General features: G+C 39.9%; 1 protein-coding gene across 1 annotated transcript in view; it reads left to right on the plus strand.

Moving 5' to 3' along the window:
* Positions 1–17,608, plus strand: part of LOC109428894 (clavesin-2) — an 81,580-nt gene that overhangs the window by 58,233 nt on the left and 5,739 nt on the right. Inside the window, exon 2 of the mRNA XM_019704735.3 lies at positions 9,007–10,161. Coding sequence (XP_019560280.1) covers positions 9,481–10,161 — 681 coding nt within the window. The 5' untranslated portion in view covers positions 9,007–9,480. The remainder of the gene's footprint in view (positions 1–9,006; positions 10,162–17,608) is intronic.

Genomic DNA, 17,608 nt, shown 5'->3' on the forward strand with positions numbered 1-17,608 from the left:
AGCGGAAGAATTGACTACGTCAGCCCGAAGGATGATGGATATCATCCAACTACTTCGCTCAGTGAAGTTACCCATGACCATCTTTCGTTTTCATATCATCAAACCAATTGTTTCGAAAAAGTGGCATACTCATCGTCATTTTAGTTTACAACTTTTCAAGAACTCTAATGTACTCAAACTCGATAATAATCTTCCTCGATCCGTAAAAAGGAAACTCCAGAGTGGGCTCATTCTTCAATGAAACTATCGTATAGCAGCACGCCGAGAAGCACTCTTCTAGGTGTAATTATTTCGAGCGTAATCTACTGGAGCATGAATGGGTAAAACACCATCCATACATAACAGAGAAGATTATTATGTGTGCAAAGCAGAAAGCATTTTAAGAATTTTACTCCACTTGGCTGCTTTCGGAAAACCACACCGGACCCGTACCAGCAACGAGAGCTGGAAAGTTACCGGTGCGCGTTGTTTGTATGTGGATACAGTTCTTTACCGGCTAACCGGTATGTACACTACTGTACGTACAGCTGCTGTTATTGTTGTGTAGGCATGGGCCATGGTTGGATGAACCGCCCGGCCTGAGGCCGCCAACGGCCGTGCAGTTGCTTCTAGCAACCGTCGTCGCCACCACCAACTACCCCTCCTACATATCCGATTCAATGTTTATTTATAGAGCACTCGGTAACGTATAGTTTTGTGTTTTTCGCTGACTTTTTTCCAGTAAACACTGGCAAATGTAAATATTTTGCCGGCTTTTTGATCACCGCTTAGCTTAGCCGGTGAAATGCGAAAGCTCACATTACCAAAGCAGATTTAGAACTTGAGAGGTTACTTATGGGGTAAAACCAACAAGGGATATAAATAAGTAAGACGACTTCGATGGGGGATAACGAGCTGTACGCTTAATTATGACGGTTTACATGAGTAGCTTGTCTGAAATAACATGTAAGTTATAAGTAAGGTGTAATTGAACAACTAAAATCAGAGGTACCGGTCTAACGTTCTGACAAAGGAGGATGGTGTTGCAGTTCGTGGCTGTGGCAGTCACTTGAAGAGCTAACGTTCCGGCATCGTAGAACTAACGCCTCTGGGGGCGTATACTGCTTATATTCTCCTCAGAGAATAATCCTAAAGGAATGTCAATTGACGTATTCCCGGAACGATCCTTAAAAGAATTCTTGAAGGTAATCTCATAAAAGCCTTGAAACTATCGTTGGAGGAAATCTTGTATCTAGATATGCTTGTGAGAAATACTGAAGAGAATCCGTAGAGATATTCTTGAAGAATTTCCTGGAAGTATTACGTGGTAACGGAGTAATTTGTAGATTGCATACTAAAAGTTGTCATATTAAAACCTTAATACCCCTATTCTAATTGCTTATGGAATGCTATTTGGGAAGAAATTGCTATCCAATCAGGCGCCGTCCACAAATTACGTAACGCTCTAGGGGGAGGGGGGAGTACAGCCGAGCGTTACGACCCATACAAAAATTTTAGCGTTTTCATACGAAAAGCGTTACGGCGGGGGAGGGGGGTCGAAAAATGGCGATTTTAGCGTTACGTAATAAATGGATGCTGCCTTTAGAGGTTGAAGAAAAAGACATGAAAACTTCCAATGACGGCTACGCCCATCTTCTCCGTTACGAGGATAGGAAAGCATGTGATGATATGACACCTACACGGTAAAAATTCTGCACGCTAGATGTAAGGGAAAAATCCCTTAACTATTCAATGTCGTAATCAACATGATCAGAAGTGCTTTTCCTTTGAGATCGCAATGCTGTCAGTGTTGATTTGAGGACCAAAACAAACCCAACAGAGAAATCAACAGAAAGTCCCTTCGATTTGCACTACTGTAAAAAGCAATACGATCCAAAGAGAAAAGTTGTTGATTTGGTAATGACTGTTTTGGGCATGAAAGTAAATATAGATGACAGGCGGTAGAAAGTGCTTCGCTTCGATTCGCACCTCTCTAACAGATGTGAAGCAGTGTGGTGGTAAAATAGTTGATCGTGACTCTAAAGGTCCTGGTATCGAATCTGGGTGCGGCTGCACACATTTTTTTTAAATTTTAGTTTTGAAATCAAAACATTGTCAACAACGAATTGATGTGAAGTTACATTGAAAATGAAGAGGCATTGGATGTTCTTTGTCAAATGATATGTAATTCTCGCGCTCAGTATCATACGGGCGTATCTACAATGATCGATTTCTCTTCGTCGATTTTCTCTTCGGCTAATAACTTGGCCTGCAAATCATTTTTGATTGTTTTTGTTGTTTTAGATGCTAGTCCTAGTCGTCCTTCACCGAAATACACCGAGAGATAATCCGAATATTGGTCGTATTTTCCGAAATAATGCGAAGAGAAAACCGACGAAGAGAAATCGATCATTGTAGATACGCCTGTATGATACTAAAAGCGAGAATTGATAACAAACGGATTGAACAGTAGTGCGAATTCAAGCGCCAATCAGTTTATATCACAGTGCTGATTTTTTACCGTGTACTTTATAAAAGGCCAGTGACTCACCTCCATAGGTTATTGTTATTATGTCAAAGAGTTGGATATTTGGAATGGGTTGATTTGGGATTCACTATAAGCGAGTGATGCGACAAGATTTTGTGAGTGTATTTGAGTAGTACATGTAGATGTGCTGATGTGAGTGTAAGTGTTTTAGTATGTTTAAACACCAACGTTGGGAGTGACGTAACTAAAAAGATTTTGTCACTCCAAGGAGTGCTATTTTGCTTCAGCGATGGGGCACAGGCGTTTACACTGTGTCCTGGCTAACAAGCCTAGGCCTTGAAGAATTTCCTGGAAGTATTTGCGGAGAACTTGGAAAAATACTTGAACTCACCTGAAAGAATTCCGGAACGAATTGTCGGAACATATCTGAAAAGAAATGTGTAGAGGAATTTCAGTTTACTCCCTAGAGGCATTTCTGGTGCATTGAAAAAATCAAGGAGGAATCCCTGGAAGAATTTTTGAAAGAGTTTTCCTTAGATGAATTATTAGAAAAATGTCTAAAAATCCCTGGAGGCATTATTATAAGAATTTCTGATGGAGTCCCTGAGGAAACTTCAAAATTCCCGAAAGAATCCCTGACAACATTTTAGGCAACTTCTTGGAGAAATTTCTAGAGAAACCCCTACACAATTTTCAGTATGAGATCCCTGGTTAAATACTGAAAGGAATCCTAGGATAAGTCCTAAAACATTCGTTGGAAGAGAGCCTTGAGGCATTTTAGTGGATTTTTTAAGGTATATTTCTGAAAGAATCGAAGGACGAATTTCGTAAGGAATGCTTTTGCAGGAACTGCAGAGAGTATTCTTGAAGGAACTCGTAGACGAATTCTAGATCAAATCCGCGGATGAACTTCTAAAGGATTTCCTGGAGCAAATTGTGAAAGAATTCCTGGAGGACTTCTTGGAGAATTTCCTGGCTCTTGTATGCTCTTCTTCAATTATCTTAAAGAATTCCAATGCAAATCGCAGGAGAAATTTTCCAAAAAATCCTTGAAATATTAAAAAAAAAGTATTTAGGTACCGTGATTTCGGGGGAAATTGATCACTTTTCGTAGTTTTTGACGAATAATTTTGGAATACTTATCGATATGGATAAATTCAATGCTTCAAAACAAGTACGACAATGGTTTTCATCAGTCAACTAGGTTAAAAATTCTGCTGCAAATCATTTTATTACAGAAAATATCATTTGAAATAAAAAATTAAAAACAATATTTTCGGGGTGAAATTGATCAGTCAGTGAAATGTTTTAGTAAGAGCTGAACATATTTTTCCTCCTACATTAAGGCTCAAGCATCCGTAATCATTTTTTTGGAAATATAAAAGCCATTTTTTCGCTAAATCAAAACAACGACCACGAAAATGTATTCACTGTATTTCATTCCTCATGTGGAACACAGTGAATCTATTTTCATTGCAAAAATGTTTGATTTGAACGAAAAAATTGCTTTCAAATGTTCAATGATGACGATGATTTCAATGACGAATGGTTCAACGTTAACCATCCTGAAATACGAAAAACTATGCAAAATTTTTACAAGTTTACAAAATTTTGAATTATTCAATTTTGAAATTTAATAACTCTTTTGAAAACCCCTGAAAGTATGCAATTTCTATATAAAATATGATATAACTTCCGGAAAAGTGCAATTTTATGTATAAATTTCAATATTTATAGAACTTTTGATGACGAATGCAGGTTTAGCGAATACTTGGCAGCTAGAAACAATCATTCGAATATTCATTACATTTGCGATACAGCTACGCCTACAGATCCCTGAAGAGATTCCTGGAAAAATCCCTGGAGGAGGACAGAAAGAATTTCTGAACGTATTTCTGGAGAAATGCCAGGAGGAATACCTGGAGGAATCCCTTGAGAAATATCTGAACAAATCCCTGGAGCAATTCCAGGAGGAACCCCTGGAGAAATTCCTGGAGGAATTCCTGGAAGAATTCATAAAGGAATACCTGGAGGAATTGCAGAAGCCATTCCTGAAGCAATTCCTAGAGATATCTGTGGATAAATGCCTGGATCAATTCTTGGGACAATCCAAGAAAAAAATCCTAGAGGAATCTCTGATTGTATTCTGGGAATGAGGAATTATGGATGGAATCCCTAGAGGAATTTCTAGAAAAATCCCTTGAGTAATTCCTGAAGGAATTCCTAGTGAGATTCCTGCAGAAATCCCTGGATAAATTCTTGAAGAAATTGCTGTAGGAATTACTGTATAAATTTCTGGAGGAATCTCTGGAAAAATAACTGGAGCAACACTTAGAGAATTTTTTTTTTATAAATTAGTGTAGAAATTCCGGGAGAGTCCCTGACACAATTGTTTCCGACGGAATCCCTGAAGGGATGCCTGGAGAAATTACCGGAAGAATGCCTGAAGGGATTCCTGGAGCAATGCCTGGAGGAATTCCTGAAAGAGGCATCCTTGGAGACATCACTGAATCTCTGGAGGAGTTCTTGGAGGAATATATGGAGGAGAAATTTTTGGATGGATTTCTGGAGGAATTCCTGTTGGAATAACTGAAAAAAATTCTGGAAGGATTTTTGAAGATATTCTTGAAGAAATTCCTGGAGCAATCCATGGAGGAAATCTTGGAGGAACTCTGGGAGGAATTCCTGGCGAAATTCCTAACGGAATGCCTGGAGAATTATCTGGACATATCCCTGGAGCAATTCATGGCGGAATCTCTGCAGGTATTCTAGGAGGAACCACTGGAAGAATTGCTGCAAGGATTTCTGGAGGAATCCCTAGAGGAATCCCTGGAGGAATTTGTGAAGGAATACCTGGAGGATTTTCTAAATTTTCCTGAAGGAATACCTGGAGGAATCTCTGATTGAACTCCAGAAGGAATTCCTGGAGAACTTTCTGAAGAAATTTCTTGAAAATTTCTGAAGGATTTCCTAGTGAAATTCCTGGAGGATTTCCTAGTAAAATTCCTGCAAGAACCCCTGGAAGAATTCCTGGATAAATTCTTGGAGGAATCCCTGAAGCAATTCTTGGAGGTATCCCCAGAGGAATAGCTGGAGGAATGCCTGGAAGAATTCCTGTATACATTCTTGGAGGAATTCCTGAAGCAGTTCTTGGAGGAATCCCTAGAAGAATTACTGGAGAAATTCCTGTGGAAACTCTGACACAATTCTTGGAAGAATATCAGGCGGAATTCCTGAAGGAATGCTTGGAGGAATACCTGGTGGAACTTTTGTAGGAATTCCAGGAGCAATTCTTGGAGGAACTCGTAGAGGCGTTCCTGGATGAAATCCTGCAGGATTTCCTGTAGAAATTGCTGGAGGAATGCTAAGTGGAATGCTTAGAAGAACTCCTGTAGGAATTGCTGGAGAAAGCTCTGGAGGAATTCCTGGAGGAATTCCTGGAGGAATGCCTGGAGGAATCCTTGATGGAATGCCTGGGGAGGAATCCTTGGAGAAATTTCAGGACGAATTCCTGGCGGAATCCTTAAAGGAATACCAACAGAAATCCTTGGAGGAATTTCAGAAGGAATACCTGAAGGGGTTTCCTGACAATCCCTATAGGGATCCTTGAGTATTTCCTAGATGAATCTCTGTAGGAATGCCCGAAAGAGTTTTTGGAGGAATGCTTCAAAGTATTTCTGAATTCCTGGAGGAGACCCTGGAGCACTTCCTGGAGAAATCCAATGAGAAATTCCTGGAGACATATCGGTAGTAATTCTTGGGGGAATCTCTAGAGGATTTCCTGGAGGAATCTCTAGATGAATTCCTGGAGGAACCTCTAGAGGAATTCCTGGAGGAATCTCTAGAGGAATTCCTGGAAGAATCTTTTGAGGAAATCCTGAAGAAATCTCTAGAGGAATTCCGGGAGGAATCCCTGGAAGAATTCCTGGGGTAATCACTGGACGAATCTCTGGAGAAACTCCTGGAGAAACCCTTGGAGTTATTCCTGGAAGAACCCCTGGAGGAGTTCCTAGAGGAATGCCAAGAAGAATTCCTGGAGGAATCGCTGGAGCCTCGTAGCCGTGCGGTTAGGGTCACCAAGCTTATAATCGCACCATGCTATGGGGTGAGGGTTCGATTCCCGCTTCGGGCGTTGAAACTTTTCGTGAGAATAGTTTCTTCCCCGTTTCCACTGGTGCATGCTCCGTTGTCTGTTGTCTAATGTTAAGTTTAAAACAGTCTGTACAGCCGAAAGCTGAAGTCGTTGTCCGTGTCTTTTTTTTTAATATCTAGGTAGTCTAGAGGAACTTCTGGAAAAATCTCTAGAGGAATTCCTGGTAGATTTTTTAGAAGAATCCCTGCTATAATCTCTGGAGGAATCTTTGGAAGTATCGCAGGAGGAATTTCTGAAGAAATCGCTGAAAGATTTCTTGAAAAATACTCAAGGAAACCTAAGAAGAATCCGTGGGAGAAGCTTTTAGAGGCATCCCTGTAGCAGTTCCTGAAGGAATCCCGGAAGCAATCCCAAGAAATATTCCTAAGGGAATTCCTTAACAACTCCTGTAGAATCCCAAGAAGAGTTCCTGGAAGAAACCTTGGAGGATTTTTTTTAAAGAATTCCCGAAGTTGTTCCTAAAAGAATCCCAGAAAAATTTACCAAGTGAGTGCCTTAAAGTCCCTTGAGGAAGCCTTGAAAAAATACCGGAAAGAATCCCGAAAGCATTCCCTTGAGGAATTTCTTAGGAAATCCCAGGAGAGCTTTCTAAACGAATTCCTGGACGAATTTCGGTAGAAATCCCTAAACAAAAAATTCTAATAGAATCGATGTCTGCAGTAATTGCTGAACGAATTTTCGAAGGAATCCTTTGATGAACTCTTAATGGGTTTTTCGTACAAAATTTTGAAGCAATTTCTGGATTAAATTTTGAATCACTTTTAAAAATTTCTGAAAGAATTCCTGGAAGAAACTTCTCCTGAAATACTTCGAAAGTAATTATTGGAACAATCTCTGGCGGAATTCTTGAAAGAATACATCGAAAAATCTCCAAAAAAATATCTCTGAAGGAATACTTGTAGAATATCTATGATGAAACTTCTTTGAGAATTCTTGGATAAAATCATGAAGAAATCCTCAAAAAAAAAAACACTGAAACAATCACTGGACGAACCTCTAAAATTATTCCAGGAGAAATTCCCGGTGGAATTTGTGGTAAAATCTTGAAGGAATCTCTATCCATGATGAAGCCACGGCAGCAAACTTTGGGAAAATTCCTGGAGAAATTCTTGCAGAAGTATCTGTAAAAAATCTGAAAGATAAAGTGCGGGAAATACCTGAAGTATTTCTTGGAATAAGCCCTGGAACACTCACTCTCGGAGCCCCGCAAGACGTTCATGGAGGTATTCACAAAGGAGAAATTCCTTGAGCAATTCGTGAAGCAATTCCTGGAGAAGTTCTAGAAATTCATAAAAAAAATCCCAGGTTTTTTGCTCTAAATCTTTGTTTGAATTGAATACTAGTAAAAATTCATTAATTTCAAGGTACTACACTCTATAGCAGCATATGGTATTACAAAGTCCTTCTTTTTCCCTACCGGAACCGATTTAGAAAGTTATTTTTGTGTTCCATGAATAAAAATCGCAAAATTTATCCATTCAAGCAAGCTTGTTATATAGTCAAATTCTGTGACAGAATTTCATGTGCATTTCGAAAAAATGTTAGATAATTATCGATAAAACCCTAAATTATTAGAACAGTTTATTTCTTGAGAGAATTTTTTGGGAATTCTGAATTTTTGATAATCTTGAGCAGCGCCTCCCCCCCCCCCTTGCCCCTTCTGGCTTCGTCCATGCCTCTGGCTATCAAACAAGTATTTATATTGTGGATTTACCGGCTACTTGTATTCTCCCGGTTACTTAAGTCGCCATTTTCATATTAAAATCAACTTATGTAATTGTCAAAAAATGAATGTCATTGAGTAGATAGTGGCAACGAGGAATAAGTAGCGCATTCAATAAAAATGTTTAATCTCATTTTTAAGTTACTCTTTTTATAAAACGGCTACTTTGGAGGCCATACTGAAGCGACCGGTAGAATACAAGTAGCCGGTAAAACCACAATACTTACCAGGATATGCAATAGAAAAGCAAAATCATAACGATCGTCCAATAATTTAAGAACATCGTATCATATGAAACCTCGGTGAGTCGAACTCCTAGATCGTGATCTATACAACACTGTTGGGTTCGGACTGTTAATGTTATGTATTAGCTATCCAGCATGAACACTGGTTCCATTCGGAATTCAATATTTTAATTTTTCTTAATGAGTTTGACTGTGATACATATACTGCATGGAGGTCATTTATGGCTTCCAATCTCTTTTGCTGAAAAATCATGACATTTTCAATGGGGTTCAGGAAATCTTAACCAATATTGATGTTACAAATAAACAAAAAGATAGTTAAAACCTTGATTAAAGCGTTCGTGTTTATCATGACTCAATCACCTTGTTAAATGGAAATCAACCATTAATGTACATTTTATTTCTCATTATTTTCCAGAAACTGCTCCGCTCATAGACGGTGCTCACCTGAGTCCAAACTTCTAGCCACCGCTGATATCATCGGACAATTTCGGAAAACTGTTTCGTGACCAGGATTCTTGGTAATCGTGCCTTAAAGCTATTAACACCTCGCTCTATCGCTGAGGACGATCCGAGATAGCAAGAGAAAAAAAACAACACGTAAGCCACGCAGCCAAAAGCGGATGGAACGACGTTTTGCCGAAAAATTAAAATAAAAAGTATGGCATCTTGGACTAGAGTTCATTAGTGCGTTGTGGTGTTTCGGTTCGGTTCGCTGAAAGTTGATTCGACCCAGAAAGTGTTTCCGCCGTCTCGGTGGATAAATAAATAACACAACGGACACGCCGAGATAATGATCGATGGTGACGAGGAGAGATAGATAGCAGTCAGTGTAGCAGCGTGTGCACGCGGTTGGGTTTCGGATTTAGTGACCAGGATTAGGGTGTGATTAATGATAACGGGAAAAGCAAAATCGGTGACCGCAGTGACGAGTGACGCGTGGTGCGGAGAGCATCAGCACCAGAAGAGTACAATCATGTCCGACATCTGTGATTTCGAGTGGTCCAACAACCGCTTCCGGCACAATCTGACCATATCCGATCTGAAGGGGTACAACAAAAATGAACCCACCGATCGGAGTAGGGCGCTGATAGCCCTGAAGGAGCTGATTGGAGCCAGTATGGACTATGCCTTGAAGGATAAGTCGTGCTTTCAGGACGATGAGTTCCTGCTTAGATTTCTGTATGCTCGAAAGTTCAATGTGAATGATGCCTTTCAGTTAGTGATCAATTACCATGCATATCGACAGCGAAATGGGCCTCTACTGCAGCGGTTATCAGTGTTAGATGAAAATATTCAATTAGCGTTGAGGGATGGGTTCCCTGGGGTGTTACCAAACAGGGACCGAAGAGGCAGGAAAGTGTTGATATTCCTGGCCGGGAATTGGGATTACTCGTCGTACTCGCTAGTCACAGTGTACCGGGCGTTGCTCCTTTCGTTGGAAAAGTTGCTGGAAGATAAACAGAACCAGGCGAACGGCTTTATTGCGATCGTGGATTGGACCAACTTTACGTTCCGGCAATCGTCTAATTTGAATCCCAAAGTGCTGAAGTTGATGATCGAAGGGTTACAGGTAAGTTTTTGTTGAGATATGACTTTTTTATTTCTTTTCTGCAAAATGCGTGTTTATAGCAGATGTTGGTCAAACAAATTGACTGGATTTTGTGACAATTCATAAGTTGACTATCGTCTCGCCCTTTCATGTCAATTTATAGTATTGAAAATTAAACAGATATGAAAGCTCATAACACAAACACATATAGGGGAAATTACCTATTCTCGGCCGTTTTGTTCTCTTCGTCTATGGAGTTTTTTTGAAACCTATTGAACTCAGAGTTAGTCTCAAATTCTTCCCAACTAAGCTGAATTATATGGCCAAGTTTCAGGCAATTTGGCTGACAAAAACCTCCCATGACGAAGTGAACAAACCTGCCGATAATAGCCATTGTCCCCCTATTTACTTCTTCGATGTACATACATACAGGGTGCATTGGCGTATCTAGGTTTTTTTCCTAGGGGGTGCCTTGGGGGTGCCAGTTTCAGTGGCGCTGGAATTCCTTGAAGAAGGCCAAGAGAATTTCCGTGAGTAATACCATGATTAATTTCTAGAGTAATCCATGAATAAAAACTCTAGAAGAATTCCTGGTTGAGTCTTCAGAAAAATCCCTGGAAGAATCAACTACATTTCTGGAAGTATCCTAGGAAAACTGCCTAGAAGAGTTCCAGCAAGAATGGCAGGAGAAATCCCTAGAGGAATTCTTGCAGGTATCGTAGTAAATATTTCAGAAGGAGACATAGGAGGCATTGCTAAAACAATGATAAATATTTGGAGATATCCCAGGAATGAAATCCTTTAGGATTTCCAGGAGGATACACCGAAGGCAAGGCTCATAGGAAGATTGCCTTGAATAATCCCAGTGAGTTTTTCAATAAATCCCTGGAGAAATTCTTAGAAGAATCCCTAGAAGAATTCCGAGAGGTATAACAGTAAAAATTTCTGGAGGAGTCCTTGGAGGAATTGCTGGAAGAATTACAGCAGGAATAGCTTGAGAAATCCAGCTGAAATTCTTGCAGGAAGACCAGAGGAGTTCCTGGATCGCAGAAAAAATATCAGGAGGTATTATTAGAAGGTTTCTGGGATGTATCATTGTAGAAATCTCAGCAGAAATCCTAGGAGGAATTGCTGGAGGACACTATATAGGAATTTCTAGAGAATCCTCATCAAGAATGCCTGGGGGAATCCAAAGATAATCCTTGGAATACCTAGAGAAGTTCCTGCCAGAACCGGTAGAGCTATTCTGGAAGAATCTATTGCGAAGGCGCTGAAGGAATCGCAGGAGGAATTTCTGAAGGGATCTCAGGAAGATCTCCCGGAAGACTTCCAGCCACAATGCTAGGATTAATTTTTTTAGAAGAATTTCTGGGCATATCATAGTAAGAATTTCTGTAGAAATTGCAGGAGAAGGTGTTTGAGGTATTCTTGGAGGAAGTCCAAAAGGAGTTTCGGCAGGAATTCCATGAGGAATTTCTGAAGGAATCTTTGGATAAAGCCTGTATCCGCAATAATCGGGACACAGAAGTACGGCTGTAGCTCTGTAATGAATCGGTAAAATTGGCCAAATAATTGGCTGAGAACTCTTCGGTGTATGTTTATTATTTGTGTCAAATTTCATAAAAATCGATGCATTACTTTTAACTGTGGATAAAAAAAAAAACAAGCAGACGTGGTTTTAAGCATTTTGTACAATCAAGACCAATTTTCATTCGCATAATAAGCCAGTATGACACTCTTTGACCAATGCCAAATATTTGACCATTTTTGACAGTTAAATTTTGACCAAGGTGTACCTGGAAAACAAAATATTTGTCACTCTCGAAAAACGAATAGGGACAAACAGGTGCAAACAGAGCCAAACAACCTGCCAAAGTTTATATGTCAAAAGTGGTCAAATATTTGGCGTCTGGACAAAGAGTGTAATAGCACCCATAGAAGGTTCTTTTACGATACAGTTCAAAGTTCTGTAATGATAATTATGAAATTTCATTAGCAGTTATGATACTTGTGGAGACACTTTCTTGTAAAATTTCATCAACTTTGATCATTTGGTTTGACAGCTACTGGTGTTAATAGGGGTGATGGTTAGTTAAAATGTTTCGTAATTTTCATGTGCGATGTTTGCCTATTCACAACTTTTGAATTTCTCTGCCAATTTTCATGAAATGTTCACAGAAGGTAGTTAATAATGTGTATATTATGCCAGCAAAATTTGATGATTCGTTATGTAGTACTTTCAATAGTACTATTGAAACAATAAAGGGTGTCTGAGGGGCTAAAATCACGTTCAGTCCCAATACATGTTTCGACTATTAAATTGTTGATAGTGTATTGATTTTTTTGAAATTTTGTCTATACAACCAATGTAGATTGAGAGTTTTGTGTTCAAAATTTCAGCAATTTTCTTTGCCAAATTCAAAAGTTACAGCGCTGAGAAGCAAAACTTGGTGCTGTACAAAATACAATGGCGCACATTCAACTCTTTCATCGCTACAACAAAAAGTACTGCACCGATAAACATGAAATTTTGTAGGTGACATGAACACATCTTAAGATGTCATTGGGCCAAGTTTGAGTAATTTTATTGTAACTATTACAGAGTTACAGCTGTATTTCTGTGTCCCGATTATTGCGAATACAGGCTTTAAAATCTCTGAAGGAATTCCTGGATGAGTCCTTGGAGAAATCTGTGGTAGAACAATCAAAGGATACCTGCAACAATTCCAGGAAGTTTGCCTGGAAAGATCCCAGAAAAAGCCAGGAGAAAGCTCTAGAAGAATCCGTAGCATAATTTCTGAAGTACCACAGTTTGAATTTCTGGAGGAAGAATAACTGGAATAAACGCAGAATTGCTTGAGTAATCCCAGCTGGAATATATGGAGGAATTTCTAGAACTCCAGGAGGTATCATAGAGATAATTTCTACAGATATCCTAGAATCGGGAATGCCCGGGTATCCTAAGAGAAGTTCTTCTAACAAATTCCTGGAGGAATACCTACAGTTCTCCTGGAAAGAATTTGTAGAAGTATACTGGATGAATCCCTGATGGAATTGAAGGAGTGATTTCTGGAATCTATGGGAATCTCAGAAAGATTTCTCGAAAGTATTGCAGCAAGTATGCCAGGAGAAATCCCTAGAAGTATTTCTGAAGGAGTCCTAATGAGAACTGCTTGAAGAATCCCAGCTGGAATTCATGGAGTTTTTGGAGAAATCCCCTGTGGAATTGCTGGAAGAACCTCTGGAGGAAGTCATGGATAAATCATTCAAGAAACCTCTGGAAGAATCATCGAAGGGATTTTTAGAAAAATCCCAGGGAGATTTTCCGGAAGAATTTCCGGAACAACTTCCCTATTAGAATACCTGAAGGTACCACGGAAACTTTTTGGAGGAGTTCTAAGAGAAATTGCTGGAAGAATCACAGCAGGAGTTGCTTGAGGAATCCTAGCCACAATTCCCAGAGGAAAACCAATATAAGCTCCTGGAGGAATTCCATGAGAAATTTCTGGAAGAATCTCTGAATAAAATCTCTGAAGGAATTCCTGGAAGAATCACCGTTGGAACTTCTGACAGAATCCCAGGAAGATTGTCTTGAATAATACCAACAGGAATTCCTGAAGGAATCCCAATAGACATTTTTAGAGGAATCCCAAGAAGAATCAAAATAAGAATTTCCAAGGAAATCCTAGAAGAAATTGCTGGACCAATCTTTGCAGACATTTCTAGTATGTACAACCCCATCTGGACTGCCTGGAGAAGGGAAGTTTATTGAAGAAATATCGGGAGGAATCCTTAAAGGAAACCTAGAGAAATCACTGTATGAATAGATAGAGGTATTACTGGAGGAATCCATGGAGAAGTCTGTTGATTGTTCTGGTATATAAGTATTTCCGGGTGTGATTAAGTTTTGTTCAAATGTACCATTAAAAAATATTAGTACTATTGTGGTAAGACGTAAAAACTTGAAGTATTTTTAGGCAAAGTACGTTTAATTGGCAAATTGAGAGATAAATTTGTGAACAAATTAGCACTTGTTTTGGTGGGATTCGAACCCACGACTCCGTTATCGCTAGTCCGGCGCTTTAACCAACTAAGATTCAGAACAAGTTACAACTCTGCAGAATAGAAAGTCAAACTGGATTCGAAGCACCACCCTCAACCGGGTCCGGTAAGTGGTGGTAAGTTTTAAATTTTAGGTGACTGTCATGGAAAAATTCTAGGGGGTGCCAAATTTGTTCTAGGGGGTGCCAGGCACCCCTGGAACCCCCCCTAGCTACGCCAATGACAGGGTGGTTCAAGTTTGTATGGCAAAACCATATGTTAAAACAGTTCGATGGGTCCCCTTCTCATTTCGTTCTATATGACGCCACGATTCTCTGGTCAAATTTTCAGCTAAATCCGTTAACATTGGAGCGGTGCTAAACTCGTTTGAATTTTTTATGGGAGTTTATATAAGAAAACATAGTTATTTGCAATTTTCTTCTGAGGGGTTCTAATTTTCCTTAAAACACGTAATCGATCCTATACAAATATAGCCTGGGGTATGCCGAAAAACTTTGCCGAAGACCGCAACGTAATCAGACACTTGCGAAAAAAGCTATAGCCTAGGCAGTACGGGCCCATTCAATGAGATTTTATTGCTATTGTTATTTCTTTACATGTTAAATGTGAAGCACCACCAGATGGTCTGCATGAAATATCTTTTCTTACAAGCTTCGGATGACTTTGCGGTCTTCGACAAAGTTTTTTGGCACATGTAAGACTATAGTTCTATATAATCGGCTATGTGTTTTAAGTAAAAATAGTGCCCCTCATGAAAAAAATGCTTAAAACGATGTTTTCCCATATAAACTCCCATACAAAATTTGAAGTTAAGCACCGCCCTAATGTTTACGGATTTAGCTGAAAATTTGACCAGAGCATCGTTGCGTCATATAAAACGAAACGAAAAGGGGGCCCATCGAACTTGTGGTATTTTGAGCCACGCCAACATACACTCATCTATTCGTACAACTTTATAATAACATATAATAAACATACTACGCCACTATACTCGGTTTTTGGTCGCAGCTCCTCGGTCACACCCAATACTCGCTCTCAGGATGCTGGGTTCAACGTAGAGTGCAGCGAGCTCGTGGTTCATCCTTCTCCGAAACATACACACACACATAACCCAGGCAACGCACGATCTCATATGCTGTTAAATAAGATGCAAAAGTGGAGGCGATATGCGTACATTTTACACGCGGGTAAATGGAAGCATGTACGCATATGTCCTCCGCTTTAGCATCTTATTCAACAGCATATACGATTTCATGCTGACTGGGACTGCTCTTCTGCATACCGCCGAAGTTCGTTCTTAGCACACGTCACTAATCCGTCAAAAACAGAGTACTTGCATGCTCTCTTCGAGCATGTCTCGTGACCGTAGAGGACCGCTGGTACCTCCGAAGATATTAATATTGGGCTTTTTGCACCACGATGGCGTAGTGCACCTTTAGCGTGCCTGTCTGGGTCATATTTACCCCAACATTCTAGGGTTAGAGTCGTTCTGTCCATGGTACTTTGGGTGCAGGGATAAATCTTTCAAGGCCGCAGTTTCTTATGGATTCCGTAGTAAGCTAGTAGTCGTAAAAGGCACTGCATGCTGCGGCCTTTAATGGCACAAATTTCCCAAAAGGAGGAGAACGTGCCTCTGGAGCCGACCTACTGATGCTGCGGCTACTAAGATAAAAATTTTCAAGTATTTGACGTTTCGTGGCTTTGTTGTTTACGATTCGGACTTGAAAAAAAAAATCGCCCGCTTTTTCTGGGTGGTTTGAATTTAATTCAATATGTGGGGTTCGTGAACGTGGGAAAGTGTGATGATTTATGACAGGATGACGGCACGGTGGCACCCCATCAGAATGCCCTAGTGGGATTCCACAGAAATTCCATCCAAGATCCCCTCCGAGAAGTACTAGGAGTTTCTAAATTTTCTAGATATTAATTCCGAGATCACTCCAGTAATTCCTCTAAGATTACCTTAGCAATTTTTCCACAGATTTCTCCAGGAATTTCTTCCGTGATTTCTCCGCATTTGTTTTCCTCAGGTAGCTTCATTTGAGATTTTTTTTTGGTGAAGTACCATCTGGGATCCTTTCTGAGATTCTTAAACTGTTCTCCCAGGACCACCTTTCAGGATTCCTTCAGATATTCCTTTTGGGACTTCAAGGGATTTGTTCCGGGATTTATACAGGAGATCCCAGAACCCTCCAGGAGTTCCATCCTAGATTCTAAGTAGTTTTTTTTTTGGAATGTGTTTAGAAGTATTTTTTTGACTTCCATAAGGTATTCCTGGAAAATATGTCTGGAAATTACTCCAGGAGTTCTCTCGGGAATTGCTTCAGGAATTCCTTTCAAGATTCCTACATATCTACTTACTTACTTTCTGTCCTGAGCACCCACGATGGTGCAGAGGGCCAAACTGAAAGATTTCCATCCTGGGCGATTGCCAGCCATCGCCTTGACCTGTGGCCAGGTCAAATTTTTGTCGACTTGCTTGATTTCGTTATTGAGGCTGCGCCGCCATGAGCCTCTGGGTTTGCCTCTGCTGCGATGTCCTGCTGGGTTCCAGTCTAACTCTTGTTTGCAGATTTCGTTTCCGCCCTGCATTCCTACATAAACTCCTTCCAAAATTCCGTTAGGGATAACTTCCAGGAATTTCATGCGAGATTCCTCCCGGAATCCCTTCTGGGATTTCTTCAGGAATTCTTTCTAAGATGCTTCTAGAAATCCTACAAGAACTTCTTACAGTATTCCTCCAAAAACTTCTCCGGGATTCCTTTGAGAACTCGTGCCGGAATTCTTCCGGGAAGTTCTACTGGAATTGTTTCGAAAAATGCTTCCGGGATTCCTTCCAAAACTCTTTCCAGGATTCATCTATGAACTATTTTTTGATTTCCTCCAAGATTTCCGATTGGAATTCCTGCAGATTCTTCTGGAATTCCTCCGAATGTAAATTCTCTACTTATTTTAGATGTTTCTGATGGACATCCTTCAAAAGTTTATTAGGGAGTATTTTGGATAATTCCTCCTGCAGATTTTATTTATGGCATTTCTCATGAAGTTCTACTGGAATTGTTTCGAAAAATGCTTCCGGGATTCCTTCCAAAACTCTTTCCAGGATTCATCTATGAACTATTTTTTGATTTCCTCCAAGATTTCCGATTGGAATTCCTGCAGATTCTTCTGGAATTCCTCCGAATGTAAATTCTCTACTTATTTTAGATGTTTCTGATGGACATCCTTCAAAAGTTTATTAGGGAGTATTTTGGATAATTCCTCCTGCAGTTTTTATTTATGGCATTTCTCATGAAGTTCCAGGATGCTTTTCAATACCTTCAATAGAATAGAATATAGCATTTTTCATGAAGTTCCTACACGACAAGACCCTGAAGGAATCTCACCAAGCACAACTAGACCAAGA

The sequence above is a fragment of the Aedes albopictus genome, chromosome 2 (assembly GCF_035046485.1).
Source record: "Aedes albopictus strain Foshan chromosome 2, AalbF5, whole genome shotgun sequence".
NCBI lineage: Eukaryota > Metazoa > Arthropoda > Insecta > Diptera > Culicidae > Aedes > Aedes albopictus.